Source organism: Corythoichthys intestinalis, chromosome 14, assembly GCF_030265065.1.
Source record: "Corythoichthys intestinalis isolate RoL2023-P3 chromosome 14, ASM3026506v1, whole genome shotgun sequence".
Lineage (NCBI taxonomy): Eukaryota > Metazoa > Chordata > Actinopteri > Syngnathiformes > Syngnathidae > Corythoichthys > Corythoichthys intestinalis.
This window is the reverse complement of record NC_080408.1, coordinates 53,167,909-53,188,253: the sequence shown is the minus strand read 5'-3', so window position 1 is coordinate 53,188,253 and position 20,345 is coordinate 53,167,909. Positions and strand designations below refer to the sequence as shown.

Below are 20,345 nucleotides of genomic sequence, written 5' to 3'. Positions count from 1 at the left end.
CATTAAGTCCCCCCGTGTGGTTCTGGGATTTTTGCTCACCGTTCTTGTTATCATTTTGACGCCACAGGGTGAGATCTTGTATGTCTTCCATTTTCTAATAATTGCTCCCACAGTTGATTTCTTTACACCAAGCGTTTTACCTATTGCAGATTCAGTCTTCCCAGCCTGGTGCAGGTCTACAATTTTTTCTCTGGTGTCCTTCGACAGCTCTTTGATCTTGGCCATAGTGGAGTTTGGAGTGTGACTGACTGAGGTTGTGGACAGGTGTCTTTTATACCGATAATGACTTAACACAGGTGCCATTAATACAGGTAACGAGTGGAGCCTCGTTAGACCTCGTTAGAAGAAGTTAGACCTCTTTGACAGCCAGAATTCTAGCTTGTTTGTAGATGAGTAAATACTTATTTTCCACTCTAATTTGCAAATAAATTCTTTAAAAATCAAACAATGTGATTTTCTGTTTTTTTTGTTTTGTTTTGTTTTTCTACATTCTGTCTGTCATGGTTGAGGTTTACCCATGTTGACAATTACAGGCCTCTCTAATATTTTCAAGCAGGAGAACTTGCACAATTGGTGGTGGACTAAATACTTATTAGCCCCACTGTATAGTTAGCTCTGTTTTTTTCTATTTTTCTATGAAAATTCACGTTTTCTGGAGCAGCAAAAAAAAGAACAAGTTTGTTGAATTAATGGCATTAATGAATAAAAGGGCAATGCAACAGAAAATTGATCAGATCTTTAAGGAAAGGAAAGAGTTGAAAAGGCTTAACTTTACAACAAAATATCCCCTCTGTTAGATTTAAATGGCACCCTGTTAAAAAAAAAAAAAAAAAACATATCAAATAATCACCTAATTAATTCAAGTTTGAGTCGACTAAAAAAAAAATCACTTTTCACAGACAATAAGAATAACTAAAGGACAATGGTTACCAGGCTATCAATGAGGTGTCCCTTATGTTTTCTAGGGAGTTGGCAACCCCTAGCGTGAAGTGAGTCAATGTTTTATTGCATTGGAATGAAGGATTTTATAACCAGGAAGTCTTGGGGGAACACTCGCCTGACTGAAATGCACCTCTATGTGCAGACGCACAGACAGAAAGCCGATGGAGTGAAAGTGAGTAAATATTTTTTGTTTAATTGTCAAATAGCAAAGCTTGTGTCATTTTCAAGACGATTTTCACTCCTTGGCCACCAGCTTCCGCACAACTAAACACCTCCTCCACTGATGGCCAATCGGATCAAAAAGTACACAAATTAGCTCTGGTCCCCTACATAATAGTGACAATCAGAAATTATCAGAAGGGCTAAGAAAAGGTCCAACTAAAATGGCTTCTAAAAATTACATTCTGGGCAATTTCGACACAAATTGTTGTGCCAACCTGGCATCCAAGGTTATGAAAACTATGTCAAAAAATGAAAGTCAAGTGCATCTCTAAGAGACTTGAACAGTGCCTCTTGTCTGTTATGTACATTATTTAAATTCATCCCTCTACTCAACAATACTTTCCTATCCCGATCATAATTACAAGTTACTTTGCTTGTAATTATGAACAATTTTCTCACAAAAAAATGTTTTTGATCTATTGACCTACATCATCTAAAATAGTATCTTTGAATGTCAACAAATGAGACTAAACATGACTAAACTTTGAAAACAACAATTATAGTTTTGCTTTGTTTCTGTTGGCCTCTAAGTGAAATCAATCAACAATGTTTTCAAGACTTGTTTTTCACGTTCCTTTTTATTTTTGGAACAATACAGGGACACAGAAAAATAACAGATGCAATTACCCATGATGCTTTCTGATAAACCTCTTATTACACATTGAATAATTTTATCTATGTTCTTTACCTTTTCATGCTCTGCATTTCTCTATCCAGTATATATTAGCTTTGGCGATAGAGAATTGTAATTAAAGCCAATAAGGCAGTCTTAATTAGTGACGATTGAAAAGATAGGACCAGTAAAGCGCTAGGACGTAAGGTCGTAATAGTTCACAGGTACAGTATTTTCTTATCAGCAGAACCAGAACACAGTTTAGGACCATATATACACATAAACTGACAGAGAAGCACGAGAATGGTGACAATAGCTGCATAAGATTTAACACAGATGTTAACTGACCGACTTCATGAATGTGTCTTTAAATGAAAGACTAGGGCAACTGAATTCCAAGACTACCCAACTTTAGTGTGCATGTTTTCAACCTGAGATAAAGCTAAAAGAAAAGAAAAATCATGCTGTCCATTAATCCACAGGAAAAGATTTGATGTTCTAGTCAGCAAATGGATCTGTTCTTAAGGTGACAGGGGTGTCAACTTTGACCATTATTAGAGTACAGGTGGCGTCCTATAATGAAGAAATGTCATATTGAGACTTTAATATAGAGTACTGATGGTGCTCCTCAGCCTTGCTATGTGTGTATTGCTACTACGACAACAAACATCTCACAAAAGTCTAACAGTAAATTTATCATCAGTAGCATTTTTGAACATAAAAACAAAATAGAAATGGCAAAAAGCGTGCAGACAGACTTATGGATACGTCTTCTCACGCACACGTACACAGATACACATTATTACTTGCACACAAACACATACACAATACGTATGTTAAACAGATACAACTTTTCTTTCTATAGAGAACAGCAGGTTGATAATCAACACTTATCTGGGAGTTGTACAATAAATTCATTTCAGTCTACATATAGGCAAATTAGGCAATCCTCCATACACTCACAACACAATCACACACACTCCCATGCAATAAATGCAGCTTTTGTGCCATGCTGCATTGTGGAATTAATATGGCAGCCCATAAACTGATATTTTCTAAGCAGCGAGTTCTGGTAGTGGTTGACTTGGGGGGCTGGAGGGAAAAGGTATCAGTGAACAGTTAGGATGTGGTTCTTTTAAGCATACCTGGACCACAGGCGAGCAACACGCATACATTAATATACCTCACGAGACAAGTGTAATACTGTCTGTACATAGATACTGTATATGGACACGGTTCATTGGCAGGAGATCAGGGTCAAGGGAACACTAAGTAAAGAAAGAGCCGAGGCTAAGCGAGAAGGGAGGACGATGAGGAAAGAAGATGGCGAACTTTGGGCGATTATGGCGGTACTTGTCTTGTTGGAGATGGCGGTGGTCGTCGGCTTGAGTTAGAATTGAACAATGACAAGGAGGAATTAGACAGAACAACACAGATGGGAGAGAAAGAAGACAAAGCAATTAATAACAGTGTCTTGTCAGTAAACAAATTAGATCACAAAAAGTAAACATTGGAATATGATTGTTTTCTAACCCTAATTGTCTAACAAAGAGAGAGCATACCAAACATTTTGGAATACACAAAAACATTGTGCACAAACGGACATCATGGACACTATTAAAAATATGGCATTGACATTATAAATGTATAACAAAATCACTCAGCCACTACACTCCTTCCATACCCTTTATTACTCCATGGATTCCTGTACCTCAACGATGCAGTTCTCTAACAGCAAAACCAACACAAATTCATCAGGACCTTTCCTTGCCTGGTCACCCTCTCTCCCCATCGCTCCCTCCTCTGCTTTCAAACCATTTCCTGGACCCTCCTGATATGAGTACATCACCTTACAAGTTTTTCACAATACAACAATCATCGCAACGAGAGAAAATGAGTCTCATTATGTAAGCAATTTTCAACATACGAGTGCCTGGGCATCTTGCCAGGTGGCTTGCAAGCTCTTTCTCTCGGTTTATCTCTCCAAGTGTCTTTTTTTTTTTTTAATATAGGTGCCATTTGTGTTCTCAGTAAAAATGAGCTGTATTTTCACTAAAGTTGGACAAACACTCATTCAACTTTTTAAATTTTAAACAAAAAAGGTTTTCTGTGTGTCCTCAGTGTCACTGTCCACTCTTTTAAGTTGTGTTAGTGTCCCTTTAAGTAAATTCCCCATTTATTAATAACATCACTCTTCTGTGATAACATCACACTAGGTGGGAAATTCCAATGTGGGAAACAATTTCATTTTTTTTTACCTCCTTTAAAAATCAGATTTTTCAGTATTAATAAAGTACATTCAGTGTGGTTGATCACACCGCGTCCACGCTGTTAAAGCTACATACAGTGGGGCAAATAAGTATTTAGTCGACCACTAATTGTGCAAGTTCTCCCACTTGAAAATATTAGAGAGGCCTGTAATTGTCAACTTGGGTAAACCTCAACAATGAAAGACAGAATGAGGGGGGGGGGGGGAACAGAAAATCACATTGTTTGATTTTTAAAGAATTTATATTCAAATCATGGTGGAAAATAAGTATTTGGTCAATACCAAAAGTTCATCTCAATACTTTGTTATGTACCCTTTGTTGGCAATAACGGAGGCCAAACGTTTTCTCTAACTCTTCACAACCTTTTCACACACTGTTGCTGATATTTTGGCCCATTCCTCCATGCAGATCTCCTCTAGAGCAGTGATGTTTTGGGGCTGTCGTTGGGCAACACGGACTTTCAACTCCCTCCACATATTTTCTATGGGGTTGAGATCTGGAGACTGGCTAGGCCACTCCAGGACCTTGAAATGCTTCTTACGAAGCCACTCCTTTATGGCCCTGGCTGTATGTTTGGGATCTTTGTCATGCTGAAATACCCAGCCACGTCTCATCTTCAATGCCCTTGCTGATGGAAGGACATTTTCACTCAAAATCTCTCGATACATGGCCCCATTCATTCTGTCCTTTACACAGATCAGTCGTCCTGGTCCCTTTGGAGAAAAACAGCCCCAAAGCATGATGTTTCCATCCCCATGCTTCACAGTAGGTATGGTGTTCTTCAAATGCAATTCAGTATTCTTTCTCCTCCAAAAACGAGAACCTGTGTTTCTACCAAAAATTTCTATTTTGGTTTCATCTGACCATAACACATTCTCCCAGTCCTCTTCTGGATCATCCAAATGCTCTCTAGCGAACCGCAGACGGGCCTGGACGTGTACTGGCTTCAGCAGGGGGACACGTCTGGCAGTGCAGGATTTGAGTCCCTGGCAGCGCAATGTGTTACTGATAGAAGCCTTTGTTACTGTGGTCCCAGCTCTCTGTAGGTCATTCACTACGTCCTCCGTGTGGTTCTGGGATTTTTGCTCAACGTTCTTGTTATCATTTTGACGCCACGGGGTGAGATTTTGCATGGAGCCCCAGATCGAGGGATCAGTGGTCTTGTATGTCTTCCATTTTCTAATAATTGCTCCCACGGTTGATTTCTATACACCAAGCGTTTTACTTATTGCAGATTCAGTCTTCCCAGCCTGGTGCAGGTCTACAATTTTGTCTCTGGTGCCCTTCGACAGCTCTTTGGTCTTGGCCATATTGGAGTTTGGAGTGTGACTGACTGAGATTGTGGACAGGTGTCTTTTATACCGATAATGAGTTAACACTGGTGCCATTAATACAGGTAACGAGTTGAGCCTCGTTAGACCTCGTTAGAAGAAGTTAGACCTCTTTGACAGCCAGAATTCTTGTTTTTAGATGACTAAATACTTATTTTCCACTCTAATTTGCAAATAAATTCTTTAAAAATCAAACAATGTGATTTTCTGTTTTTTTTTTCCACATTCTGTCTCTCATGGTTAAGGTTTACCCATGTTGACAATTACAGGCCTCTCTAATCTTTTCAAGTAGGAGAACTTGCACAATTGGTGGTTGACTAAATACTTATTGGCCCCACTCTATATTAATTTATATGAGACATTATTTGAACTAAATCATTTCAAAAAGCTTATTTGTAAAGTTTTAGCTATCTCATCAAGATTCCAAAGTCATGTTTGCCATTATGCAAGCCAAGCTAGGCTGAGGACTAACCTTAGGTCCCCTCTGTTAGTGTCTATTCTGTCATGTCCAAATGGCACCCTATTAAAAAATGACCCATCAACAGAATCACCTATCTGTCCCCTTCACCCTCATCCCCTGTCTAATTTTGTTTTGATGTGCATCAGAATCATTTGTGCTTACATGTGAACTTTAACTATGTCCCTCAGAAACCACCCAAAAAATGCTTTGTTTTTGTTATGCTATCGTTTCCTTTGATATTATTGTGAATGAATGGCTGCCGGTTCTCTCTCCTACTGCTCAGCTGGCTCGCACTTTTGTTACGTCGCTAGAAGACTCCAGCCCTCACGCTAGGTGCTTGTATATGAATAACATTGTTCATATTCTTTTAATCACTTGAATTATTATTTAATCGTAACATGCAGGGTCATGGGAAGTACTGCACGCATTAACTGGAATTCTGTTATTTCTTGCACATTCAAGTTACGACTTTGGTTGTGGAACTGTATTTGAACTCATCCATGAATCCAAAACTTCTATCTGCTAGCTCGATCCCCTTTCCACATCCTGAATTAAGTACTCCCTTGTCCCCTGTCTTCATTCCTTCCTGACTTTCCTCTGGTCCCTGCAACATTCAAAATGGGTCTAGTCAAGAAACCTGGTTAAGATCCCAACGAATTCAATAACCATCGCTCCAGTTCTCATTTCCCATTCGTTTAAAAAATTCTTGAAAAAAATTGTTGCCAGCCAACTCCACTCCTGCGTAGCATAGACAAGCTAGGCTTAGGGCACCATCTAGTGGAGGGGGGCGCCAAATTGCTTTGCTTTAGCGGGGGTGGTACTTGTGGGAAATTCCTATTGCACTTCTCAAAGGTTTTCTGAGTCCATGTCTACACCTAGCAGGCTTTTTTTTTTTTTTTTTTTTTAACCGAGGATCCTGCACTCATACGTTCTGAAAAAATAATTACACCTAAACTACCACATTTTTATAAAAAGCATTCACAGCCAACCACATAAGTGTTGGTTTTTTTTTTCATATTTCTTGATGTGCATCCAAAAACAGCGAATGTAAAAAAAAAATATATATATATATATATATATATATATATATTAGGGCTGTCAAACGATTAAAACCTTTAATCGAGTTAACAAACAGCCTAAAAAGTAATTAATCGTAATTAATCGCAATTCAAACCCTCTATAAAATATGCCATATTATTCTGTAAATTATGGTTGGAATGGAAAGATAAGACACAAGACGGATATATACATTCAACATACGGTACATAAGTACTGTATTTGTTTATTATAACAATAAATCAGCAACATGGCATTAACATTATTAACATTCAGTTAAAGCGATCCATGGATAGAAAGACTTGTAGTTCTTAAAAGATAAATGTTAGTACAAGTTATAGAAATTTTATATTAAAATCCCTCTTAATGTTTTCGTTTTAATAAAATTTGTAAAATTTTCAATCAAAAATAAACTAGTAGCTCGCCATTGTTGATGTCAATAATTACACGATGCTCGTTCATAGTGCTGAAACCCACAGTCGCACCCAAGCGCCAGCAGAGGGCGACAAAATGCCCAAAAACACAAGTGACAAGTGCACATTACTCTGTTCTGTTATTTTAATATGTTTGAGCGGGGCATGTGCGTTAATTGCATCAAATATTTTTACGTGATTAATTTAAAAAATTAATTAACACCCGTTAACGCAATAATTTTGACAGCCCTAATATATTTATAATATAAAATTTCGTCAAATTTTGTCTGTTTAGTCCTTGCCTTGTGAGATGTTAATGTTTGCATGGCTAGCTATTGTGCACGTTCGCTTACATGTTTATATACGTGCATTATATATGTCTTTAATTCATGTTGTAAAATTCCAAATCCTCTGTGAGCATATGTGCAGTCTCTGATTGTAAACACTGGTGGCATATACTGTATGAAGTTTGAACAGTTTTTTTCACAGGAAGTGAACTTTCGATAGTTAAAAAATTTAAACTTCCTCTTAATAATGTACACAGGGGGGGCTCTGCATTAAATGCAGATTTACCAAATCTTCACTTTGGTCGTTTTTACTGCCCAAAATGTGCATCTGTGCGTGGATGATAGGTAGGGTTGCCAACAGTCCCTTGTAAAACAGAATCGTTCCGTATTCAGAAACAAAAGTAAGCGATTAAGCTTCCAAGGAACGCGCTTTGTGTCATATTTTCATGAAAATCAACAAAAAAATAAATAAATTGAGACCAGTCTGGGGACCAACGCCGTTCATGAGTTACAACATGACCAAATGCACAGTAAAGTGCTAAGTCTAAAGTCAAATGGATTCCTGTCCTCACCTGGGGATGTTAGGGGGGGCCCTATTCGGGCGACTTGGAGCCTGGGGGCTCTCAGCACTGTTATTGAAGGGCCCCAGGGGACCTGGACGATTTGGTGGCGGTGGGGCTCCTCGAGGTGCTGGGCGCTGGCCTGCAGACATCCTCCTTGGGGCAGTTGGACTCGGAGGAGGAGACCTACAGTAAAAGACGTTTAGATTCTTGGGAAAGAACACTCATTGAAATTGAACATATGACGAGCAGTATTGTTTTGAAATATATCGGAAAGTAATAATACATTGTTTCAAAGCACCTTTCCAAACACTCTACGACAAAAAAGATGAAAGTTTACAAAAGCACAGGCAAAAGTCATCGAACAAAACCAGAGTTGGGTAGTAATGCGTTACATTTACTTGAGTAACTTTCAGAGAAAATCTTACTTCCAAGAGTAGTTTTACTATGCCATACATTTTACTTTTACTTGAGTAGATTTGTATTTGTATTCTATTCTATTTATGGGCTATATTACCAAAGTCATGCAGCAGTGCATCTGGTCTTTATATCACAATCCAATTTTTCCAAGCTCATTGTGTATCGCGATGTGTCTATATTTACTATTTTGTCCCAAATCTATACTCTACGTATCTCTGGCGAAGATCAAGTTGGATAACAAAGTACTACCTTCGACCTCCGCTGGATCCCCCAACCCATGAGTTGTCAACAGGGGGCGGCAGAGGAACTGTGATGGTGGTGGTTGAGATATCCCCGATGATAGCCAATGCCTCTTTAAGGGCCTGGTGTGTCCTCAGCACCTCATCCCTTCTCTGGGCCTGCTCCTGAGACTCGTCCATCAGGGCGTTCTGATCACCCGCAGAGTACAACTGCGCCAGCAGCTCCGCGTTGATGAACTCCTTTACCTAGTGTCAGGGAAAGAATGCAGATTGTACATTAGAACAGAATGCACCGCAAATCAACAAAGGAAAGTTACTTATTTACATTATTGATCATGAGATGCATGATGGCTTTGGGCATGAGATCCCGAATGCACTTGTTAACAATAGCCATGTAGGAGTCAACCAGATTACGGATAGTTTCCACTTTACGCTCCAGCTGTGGGTCCATGGAGAAGTTATCCGAAGTGGTAGTAGAGGACTCACTCTCAACCTTAAAAACATTTTATAGGAAATACATTCAAGTTTAAAAAGACAAATCTACTTCATCTAATTCTGGATGTCAAAATTAAAAAAAAAAAAAAAAAAACTCAACTATTATGGAAACTGTAATTACAAGCACAGCAAAGGTTCATGCAGATTAGAATACTTTTTGGCCCTGATATGGCAATCACAAAAAAAAAAAAAAAAAAAAAAAAAATGATCCTAACTGAGGTGGTCTTCTCAGGGTAGACCCCAGCACGTAAGAGGGAAGACTTCCAGCTGTCCACATCATCCTGCGAGTCACAAGCCAATTCCAGAGTGCGATTGTCCTTATAGACATTCCTGGATGACACAGCAGAACGTGCATTACAATACTATATGTCAATGCACTTGTGTTCAACAACCGTGTAAATGATTATTGAAAGACAATATTGAAAATAAGGATCAAACGAATAAAGCGTTCATTTTTTAAAAAGTATTTTTTTTCTGTTGGCTGGACTCATGCACACACAGCATAACCCGTTATTCAGAAAAATTGACCTTTCGCAAACTCTGCCTCCTAAAAAGGCCATCAACCAATCATACGTCCTAAAAACGGTTGATGGGGGCAAGATCCGACAGTCTCGGATGCCCCATTGTCTATTTCGGTGGTCCCCAACCTTTTTTGCAACACGGACCGGTGTGAAGTGGGCCTTTTTTTTCACGGACCGGGAATGTATGGCAGAAAAATATAGTAAATATAAAATAACACGACAGGGCTAAAAAAGGAACGTTAAGTGCAGGGAAAATGTAACTTACCAGATGCTGAATCAACCTTTTTTAACAGTGGTGTCTCCTAAAACTTGACGGTAAATATCCTTGGTCGCAGGCACAATAAATACTTGTCCAATAGTGAAAGGTTTCTTGGCGGTTCGCCACAAGGTATGATGCTCTCAGTGCATTCGCTTCTGTTTATGTGGTGGCCCACAGTAATTGTTTCTGTCCTTCGTGCTTGCACTGTTTAAAAATTCCAAAATCTTATCCATTATTCCAGGGTGCTTTAGTCTCTACGTGCCGAAGCAGCGTTGAAGGCTTCATTGCCTCGTTTGTCAACTGTTGGCCACATAATATGCAGAGTGGACGTGGCGTAGGCTCCTTTTCTGACTTGTCTGGTGGCCTTTTCCCCGTAAAAAGCTGTCCAAAGACGTCCGTTTTTCTGTCATCTTCCCTATCGTGTCAGCTAGTTATTTCCAGGAAAACATCTGATGCGCCTACATCATACATCATTATCGAGGACAAGCGCACATAGATATGAAAAATAGATGCTAGCTCCTAGGATATCTATGAAGACATCACATCCAATTTTATCATTATATCCATTGACTAACTGGAGCAAAACGACCGGAGGCCATTACTGAGGTGTGTCGCCCGCAGCACACAGCCAGCAGCAGACAGCTAACATTACTGTTTCCATGGACTGTAACGGGGCTGCGACGAAGGTGTGTAAACACTCAAGGCCGGCCACCACTGGAGGGCGACGTCCACATATCGCTACTTGGATTTGTCAGTTGAGTAGGCAGGCAGATTGGTGTGTCAAGAGGCATAGGTCAGAATGCGGTTGTTATTTAATATTTCTGTGCGGCCCGGAAGCATATGCACCACGCACCAGTCCCTGCCCCGGTGGTTAGGGACCACTGCCCGAATTGATTGATTTGGTGGTTTTGAATTGCCAGCTGCCATAAAATTTTACGGAAGACGACGAAAAGGTGCAACATTCTGCGGACACCCAAAACGGTGAAGCGATGCGGCTATGGAATATACTGTACAGTATAAATCGTATATCAGTATGAATGCGTTTTTTTCCCCTTCCCAAAGCAGAAAAAAAATAGATTCCAATTAGAGGTGTGCATAATTTCCGATTCTTAGATTATTCGCGATTCGGCCGTGGAAGATTCGAGAACGATTCACAAACATCCAAATTCCGATTCTTGAAATATGCCAAGTAAAGCGGAAGTACAACACACTCAGCGCGCCGCGCGGTCAATGAGCAACGGAGCGAGAGTAGCTAAACATCATGCTTCTCATTACCCGGCCCCTCGGGTAATGCCAATGCTCAACTCACGGCTCTAGCTCAACTCATGCCACGAGATAAAAAAAAACACAACAACATACCTGAAGCTGCTACAAAAGTACGTCATCCACATAATGTTACGGTAGATATCATTTATATAAGACTAGATGCACTTTGGTAGCGGTAGCGTTTGCAGCACATCTACAAAAAGCTAGATGCAGACGTAGTAAACGGCCGCCATCTTAAAGCAGTACACTTCTCTGCAAGGCTGTTGTAGCGAACCTTCCAAGCAAACCTAATTAACTTTTTATCTAAAATACTCCTAAATCGGTAAAATATTGACTTGAATCTATCTTTAAAATAGTTTTAAAACTTTCACATGTCAAAGTTGACAAAAGGGAAATTATGGATTAACGGGAGCAATTTTAACAACTTTAACGGTTGATTCACAACATTAAATTAATTGAATGTAGTTTAAAGCTGCTGATACAGAATGGGGACTGGAGTTTTTTATTTACTGTTATTTTTGTATATTTGTTTACTGCTATATGTTAACTTGATACTGAAATAGTAGTTTGGTTTAGCCTGAGAGTATTTTTGAACAATTTTGGAACAAATGTACAAAATATAAAAAAAAAAAAAAAAAAAAAAAAAAAAAAAAAGGGGGGGGGGGTGCATCAATAATCGTTTTAGAATCGAATCGGACCATCTGAATCGTAATCGTAATCGAATCGTTAGGTGCCCAAAGATTCCCAGCTCTAATTCCAATGGATTAAATAATTGGGACGTACGGCGTCACTCCCAGCAATATCTCCAAAATATACAAGCATACAGAAGTGTTCTCTTAAAGTAAAACTGAGCTAACATCAGAAGCTAACTAGGAACTTTCAACCTCGAAGAAAACAAAAACTTCTTTTAACAGACAGTACCAAGAATCCTGCCTAAAATATAGGTTTGTCACAACAGGCGCGAAGTCCACACCACATAGTATGTGGCCAAAAGCTAGCAAACGAGGCAATGGAGCCTCAAAGCTGCCTCGTTATATAAGAGACTAAGCACTCTGGAATATTTTAGAATAAAAAAAAAAAAAATGCGGGAGCACGAAGAACCGAAACAGTTACTAGGGACCACCATGCACATCAACAAAAATGGATGCAATGAGAGCATCATACCTCGTGGTGAACCATATTGCTAAAGCCAAAAAACATTTCACAGTTGGAGAACTTACCTGTATTATGCCTGTGACCAACAACCACCCATCACGCCTAGATGGGACCATGTCGTCTCAACAAAATAACCCCCACTGATTGAGTTACATTTTCCCAGCGCTTAACATTCGTTTTTAGCCCCGCCATGTTATTTTGTATTTAGGGCCTGAGCACCAACTGCCACGAGAGCCCTCTTGGAATGCAAGGACTTTTTATTTTTTTGTTAATGGAAAATGAAAATGGCCAATTTGGAAGCCTTAACATGCTCAAAAACTCACCTAAATTTGCACATACATGCGGCTTGGCATACATTTTGATAATTTTGCTACCTTGCGAAAAAACGTATGAGATCTTAAAGGCCAAATGTGAAGTAAGGTTGGCCAACCATGTTTTTGAATAATATCAATGGCTAAACAATTATAAGCATATTTTCGTTATGTTTTTTTACGCAACCCTTCCAGATTCTTTAACCCATAGCAACGCCCTTGACAACGAAAATGCTTTTCTTCGACAATCTTCGGAAATCTTCGGAATTGACGTCACACCGAGAACTGCGAGGGAAGTCCGCCATACACACAGTATTGTTGCATTGCTTCTCGGTAAGATGCCACGGCGGTGTGTGGCGATGTATTGTTCCCTATCTAAAGAAAAGTTGTATGAGTGGCTGAAGGATACCAGGGCACGTAAATGGACATCTTTTGTTCGCACTAAGCGAATGAATTTCACGCCATCATCGAGTCGTGTTCTCTGCTACAAGGACTTCGAAGATGCCTGCTTCCTCAACCGGTCTGCTTATGATCAAGGACATGCGAAAAAGTAAGTGTGATTTTTGGATAGATGACTGATGACTTTGTCAAAGCAGAGCTGCCAACTGTTGTGGAACAGTGCTTAATTTGTAAATCATATGGTGCTGGTTTGCAAAGTAAATATGACAGCGCAGGGATGACGGCACGAGGACAGGTCCCGAAATATACTATTAAATATAATATTGTAACAGCCCAAATAGGGAAATAGAAAGGAGAGGAGTGAATGATGGCTTCCTTCACTTTATTGTGGCAACAGTTAAATAACAAATAACAAAAATAACAGCGGACTGCTGCAACATGCGACCGCCAACTTCGCTCTCACGCCGCACTCTTCTCCTCACTTCCCGCTACGTCACCACTCTGCTGTCCGATGGCCCCTTCACAGGCCCGCAGGCAGTTACGGACATTACATTATGCAGAAAATGGTGCTGAAAACAAAGCGCAAATGCCCACTTGCCATGCGGTGGGACTTTCCTTTTTTTTCTTTCTTTTCTATGTGCATCTCTGACTCGTTTTGAACAGTCTTCCTTCTTTTTGAAAAAGACAGTAAATGCAACAGTCTTTTTGGCATGCTGAAATAACGTTTGATCCTGGCTGCTTGCTCCCAAGATTTTTTTTTTTTTTTTCTTAATGTCAGGAGTGTGATTTGTCAGTCCAGCTTCTCAGTGCACCATTATTATTTTATTTTATACTGTAATGTCGTAACTGGGTGTAATATTCTGATATAATGTTTTTCGAGGTACCCTGAAGTGCACGCAACATTACTCTTGTTTTGGTCACATGACGCGGGAGTGTGATAGAGAGGCACAGGCTCTATCTATCGGTCCGCACAGCCTGCCGAGAGCCCCAAGCTGTGTTCGTACTGTTAGCTCCATGTGTTAATAAAGAAACAAAGTTGTCAGCGCGTAGTGTGTTTGATACCTTTGTCAACAAAAAGCTCATACGAAGACACTATACACGATCTGCTTAAGAAACGCTGGGACTGGAGAGCTGTGAGTAGTAGGAGGAGGCGAGGGGGAGATGAGCGAGAAGCAAAACTTTGCGGTCGAATGTTGCGGCAGTCCGCTATTATTTTGTTTTCTTATTGTTGCCACAATAAAGTGGAGAAAGCCATCAATAACTCATCTCATTATTTCCCCCCAACGTTTTTATATTATTATTTTATATGCACGAGAGCTGCCGGATCTGGCACAATGAACATGAAGTCTGATTTTTTTTTTTTTTTTTTTAAACAATGTCATCAGATAGACAAAAACATAAAATTATGTGCAAATGCCTGCATCTTCAAATCACGAAAATAATAACAGCCTTATCTTACCAATCTTGTAATCTCGATGGGTCTTGTCTCCATTCCATGTCAGGTAGTCCAGGCACATTGTTTGCATCCTGATTAGCGTCTGGCTAATACATGTTAGGTCCAACATAAAATTCCAACCTCCTCTTCTTCCTCCAACTCTTCAAAAACTTGGATCTCCTCCCTTGCGCTCGATCAATCGCTTATATCGCTGTTTGAATCATTGTTTGAAGGGCTTTGTATGGCGGCCGTATGGAGCGCTGCCATCGCTGTTCTCGGTGTGACGTATCACTTCCGGGTTCGTCCCCTTTCAGGCTCGAACTTCGGAAACGCGATTATTTTGTCAAATATACAACATATAAATTATTTTCTCATGCTCTATTTGTTGGACAATGTTTAATTACTTTAATTGTGACCGTATTTGGCATGTTATGAAATGACTTCACATTTGGTCTTTAAGTTTTCAAACTGGTAAGTTTTCATTCATGGGCCTGACCTGGGCGGCATGCCAAAAGTCGGCCATTTTTTTGACAACGCGCAAAATTCAGGAAATGACTAATAACTGTCTGATGCAAGGTTTACTCTTTATCATATCTGGCATGTATGAGAGGTATCCCAGCCTGAACACGACTGCATTGAAATATTACCCATTAGGTCTGGTGCCTCCTGCTGGGAACAGGAAACGCCCTTTTTTTTACTGGATGGGCTCCTCCTCCAAGGGAAAAAAAAATAATTGACCTCAAACCTGCATCAGGCTAGACAGACGTGTGTAGAGGTGCCTGAAGAAAAATACTGATGTTACATTGAAGCAGAGGGGTCCAAACAGGAAAGCGAAAATGACTGTTGCCATTTTGTCACACCACAAATTTTGAACAGTCATAACTTAGCAGTCATACAACATATCTGCACATAACTTCCCGTGCTTAGTGAGAGTCGTACCTTGAATGCTCCTGCAGGGGTCATTTGCATCAACTCTGAAGCGCCAACTAATGGCAACAGGAAGTCACTCATTTTACTTATACATGTCCAGTTCTTTTCAGGTCGGGTCAATGTAGTTACAAGACCCTTTGTAATACTACTACATTTTAAGGCCCGTGTCCACATGTCTCTGTCTGTTGCCGTGACGACCCTTTGTTAGCTTTAAAAGAGGGTAGATTTTTTTTTCAGGTACTTAGGAAGCTTATAGAGCCATGAAATGTGGCACACTTGGTGGAAATGGCCCAATTAGAACATTCATTTTGGCTTGGAATTAGGGCGTGTCTGCACAGCTCAGTAGCGCCTCTTCAATAGGTTTTTTTTTCTCCAAGGTGTAGGAATATATTTCTAATCTAAAAAAAAAAATAAGCAGGTTTCGAGCAAGTGGGGGTTCTCATGAGATGATAAGAGGCGGACCACCACCCTGACCTGCGTGTCGTCCGAGTTGCTTGCTGTCCGAGTTGCGACAAACTGCGAGGGCCTGTTCAGTCCTGCTTGCAAGCTTAGTTGCTCCATTTTCCTGCCACATATTGCTGGTCCGTGAAAAAAAAAGCCCAAATTCGTGGTGTAGAAAAAGGGGAACCTGGCTGTATGCTTTTGGCTCGATAGTTCCCAACAATTTTAAGTTTAACCCACCGCTGCATTTTTTTTTTTGCCTCAATTTGGAGAATGTTGCACTGGCAGTGCTCCAAAATGATTAGCATATTGTGATAAAGTTCATTATTTTCTGTAATGTGCTGATAAACATTGGACTTTCATACATTTTAGATTCATTACACACAACTGAAGTAGTCAAGCCTTTTATTGCTTTAATATTGATTTTGGCAAAAAAAGTAAAAAAAAAAAAAAATACAAAAAAATCCCTATCTGAAAAAAATTGCATATCATGAAAAGGTACTCTAAAGAAGCTACTAACCTAATCATCTGAATCAACAAATTAACTCTAAACCCCTGCAAAAGATTCCTGTGGCTTTTACAGGGTCCCCCCAGGATTGATAAATCTAAATTCAAGACTTTTAAGACCTTTTTTAATGCCATTTCAACTGAAAATTGATACTTCTCTCGCACCCATTATTTAGATAATATTGAATTATATTAAAAAAATAGAGCACTGAACATCAAATTTAACCTCAATTACTAAGTGTGTTTGACAAAAGAATGCACGTTTATTGAAGATACAATTAAAACACATTTAAATATAAGGTATTTCAGAGTTTTTTTTTCCCTGGATAAAATGGATTTTACACTATTATTGCAAAGCAACTTCAGAAATTACATTTGCAATACAACAGATTTCCCTTTTAAGAGGACCTAGTCGAGGTGGTAGGTAGGTGATTGTCAAGTTGGCCACCTTAACTGTAAAGTGCTTGCAATTGGCAGTGAAAGTTTAAAAAACAGCCACTAAATGGCAGTAGTTTACCATAAAAGTGCGTGTGACACGAAAAAGTATGTTTATTTCATAATACACGTGGTATTTTATGCTCCTGAATGATATGGACCGCTTGGATGTGTGTGGAAGCAATCGCTATATTTATTTAGTTTTTTGAATCCCGCGCCATGAAAATGAGTGACTTCCGGCATCGGTCTTGCATTGAGGAGGAGGGCGCTGTGACGTGTACGGTAGAAGACGTCTTCTTCACTATACGGCGTACTGTTGTGTATGAGGACAAAGGATTCAGCTGATTTTGCGCATTAATACGTTTATTTTTCGCATCACGCCAGCCAAACAGCTGCAAAAAATCATTCTGTATGAGGGAGAGGCATATGGCGCCTTTTTGGAGTTTCAAAAGGTTCCCATTCACCGTGGATATTGGCCAAAACAAGCCCGACGACTACTGTGGGACCATTGGACTTACGAGGAAGTGAGTAAACATCTTGTTTAGTATTATATCAAATATTAATACAGTTATTACAAAGTAAACACTACAAACTCTCTTTAAATAAAGGACTACTTACGTTTGATCATTTATAGGCATGTAAAAAGCTCTCCCCATGCACATTAGCAGCACGTTAGCTGCACAACAACTGCAGCCACCCTCCTCCGGGGAACAAACTGTAAATTGCTCTCTGCCGGGCGGTTTGCCGATCCATGAAGACAATCGACAACCCAGTCGTCATGTCCAATAAGCCAGGCTAGTTATGTGTGATTTTCCGCTTGGAAGACTTTGAAACATCGGTTTGGGTTAGCATGTCGGCTAGCTGTCACGCCTTTTGGTTTGTTTACATTCTCCGAAGCCGTGGAAGGGAAATGACATATGTCCGATTTAGGTGTCATAAAATATCGTTCGCGAGGTGCGACAGTAAAGGTGAAGTCGACAGTTTTGACCATTATGGAGTAATTTTGCCATGTCGTCCTGAATAAATGCATTTTTATGATTTCATATTCCATTTAGCACAAGACTGTTATTTGTCATGACCATGCCATTTATTTATCAATTGGGGAAAATACTTGGATAAAAAGAATATCCTGTAAAAATATTGAAGTAAAGAGACAGAAACAATGACATTTTGCAGCTCTCTTCGTCGCGTTTTCCTCGTTGTGAATCGTTCCCCCTAATGTTTAATGTCTAATGTTTATCAGTACATTACAGAAAATAATAAACAATATGCTATTTTTTTGAGAAGGACTAGTACATATGCCTGCAATGGCTTTTCGGGTGGCGTCACTAAGGTTGGGGCGGAACTTTTGCGAAAGGTCAATTGCTGTATGGATGTCGAAGACTTTACTGAGATATAAAAGCTGGTCACTGACCTTGACTCTGTATTAAAAATGCAAAATATGTGCTTGCTCGACATAAAACTCTTCTCAACGTCACGGACTTTCAGGTTGTCGAGGGGAAGCATGTACTTTTTCTCTTTCTCCTGTGAACGACAGCAACACAGTTTGTTATTGTCTTAGTTGTCAGGTGTACAGTGATATTTGCCACACAATTATGGAGAACCAAAACTGCCGGAATAAATAAATACAGTGGAGGGAGGGGTGCGGTTATAAATATGAAAATAAGATTCAAAATGAAAAATAATTACAAGAATAAATATGGACATAAATAAAATTGAAAATAAACACAAATTAAAAAAAATATATATATATATATAATAATAAATGAGGTGAGTGCAAAAATAGATGAGGATTATTTATTAATTTATTTTTTTAATTATCAAAATTCAATAACATACGCCTCTGCGTGTTCACGCTCACAATGAAATAAATACTGGAGCAAGCTGTTTTATTTACGGATTGATATTTAATTCCATTAATATATTTATTTTTGTATTTGTTCTTGGTTTTAGAATTTTATTTCTTATTTTTGTATGTGGGTCATTTTCTCAGGCTGCCATCTGTGTATGTGGTATAAATGAAGCTGTATTTTCACTAAAGTTGGACAAATACTCATTCAACTTATTGTGTGTGTGTGTGTGTGTGTGTGTGTGTGTGTGTATTATCATTTCCGTCCATTATAAATTCAATAATTCATATTATTTTTTTAATCTAATTGACTTCTGATTAAAGGTTTCATTCAAATACAGTCAATAAAATAATTAATATAAGTAGGAAAAAAGTCTAAAATAATGTTATCCCTTTAGGGAAATTCTCCAGTAATTAATGACATCCCTCTCACTGCGGTAACATCACCGGAAAATTCAACCGTGGTTAGCAATTTTATTTTTTTACCAAATAAAAAAATAAGATTAAAACTTAGATTTTGCAATTTTAAGAAGTACGTTCAGTGTGGTTGTCATAACGCGTTTACTCTGTTAAAGCTGTATAAAAAATAAATAAATGAATTGAATTATTTTAAAAGGTTTATTTGTAAAATTATAGATTTCTCATCAAATAAACAAAGTCATTTGAGGACATATTTTAGGACAAAGTGTGCCCTTTAAATGTATTTTCATTTTTACTTTGAATTAGTAATGTGTCTATTTCAAATCTTTTAATCTTATTTCTTGTTTTGATATTCGTAGTTTTTTATTTATTTATTTATCTTCAATTTTGGCAGCTTTGGCCCTTCGTACACAATAGTCCTAGGTAATTTTGACAAGTGGGAGGATGACATTTGGTAATAAGCGCGGACGAGTGAGGGCGTAACAGGAGTACAAGGGAAGAAATGAGAGTCAGTTTGAGAGTGGGAGTAAAGAAAAGACAGAAAGCACACATGTGGAAATCATTACGGAGTGGGTCAGGACACAGTCGTTCATGCTTAGTTATACAAAACAAAGAGCTTGTAGCTATAAGCTAGAGAGACTGTGGTTCTAAGGTCAGATAAAATACAGATGTACAGTATAAAAGCACCACAGCTCTACTCAGTGAATTGCTCAAAATTGCCCAAAATTTGATCTTTGAATGAGCAAGGCTCAATTGTAGTTATATGAGATAAAGTCGCAGTTTTAGCACGGGAGCTATACTTCATGCAATGATCAAACACAGTGTTGATCTTTCAAGGTGCAAGGCCAAGTCATGGCTATAAGAACGTAAAGGTTTGGGCATATAGTCCCTTTTGCATGCCACTATACAGTATAAGATAAATGAGCTTGTGACAGATGAGTTTTATACTTTATCCACACCTCTTTGAGTTGATTATTTAATAGCATTTTATCTTTATTATTTATCAAGCCAACTCCTCACTCTAACCCACTCAGTAGTTTCTCCACTATTCTTCATTCTAGAGTGGCCCCCTTCCTGCCTGATTTTGCTGGTGAAGACGACGAGTGTGA

At 39.0% G+C, this 20,345-nt stretch overlaps 1 protein-coding gene across 1 annotated transcript in view; it reads right to left on the bottom strand.

Annotated features, from left to right (window-relative positions):
• Positions 1-1,713: 1,713 nt before the first annotated feature.
• Positions 1,714-20,345, bottom strand: part of LOC130929732 (dynamin-3-like) — a 161,687-nt gene continuing 143,055 nt past the window's right edge. The window contains exons 16-21 of the mRNA XM_057857156.1: positions 18,382-18,491; positions 9,524-9,638; positions 9,139-9,306; positions 8,824-9,059; positions 8,167-8,340; positions 1,714-3,161 (exon numbers count right to left, since the gene is read on the bottom strand). Coding sequence (XP_057713139.1) covers positions 3,119-3,161; positions 8,167-8,340; positions 8,824-9,059; positions 9,139-9,306; positions 9,524-9,638; positions 18,382-18,491 — 846 coding nt within the window. The 3' untranslated portion in view covers positions 1,714-3,118. The remainder of the gene's footprint in view (positions 3,162-8,166; positions 8,341-8,823; positions 9,060-9,138; positions 9,307-9,523; positions 9,639-18,381; positions 18,492-20,345) is intronic.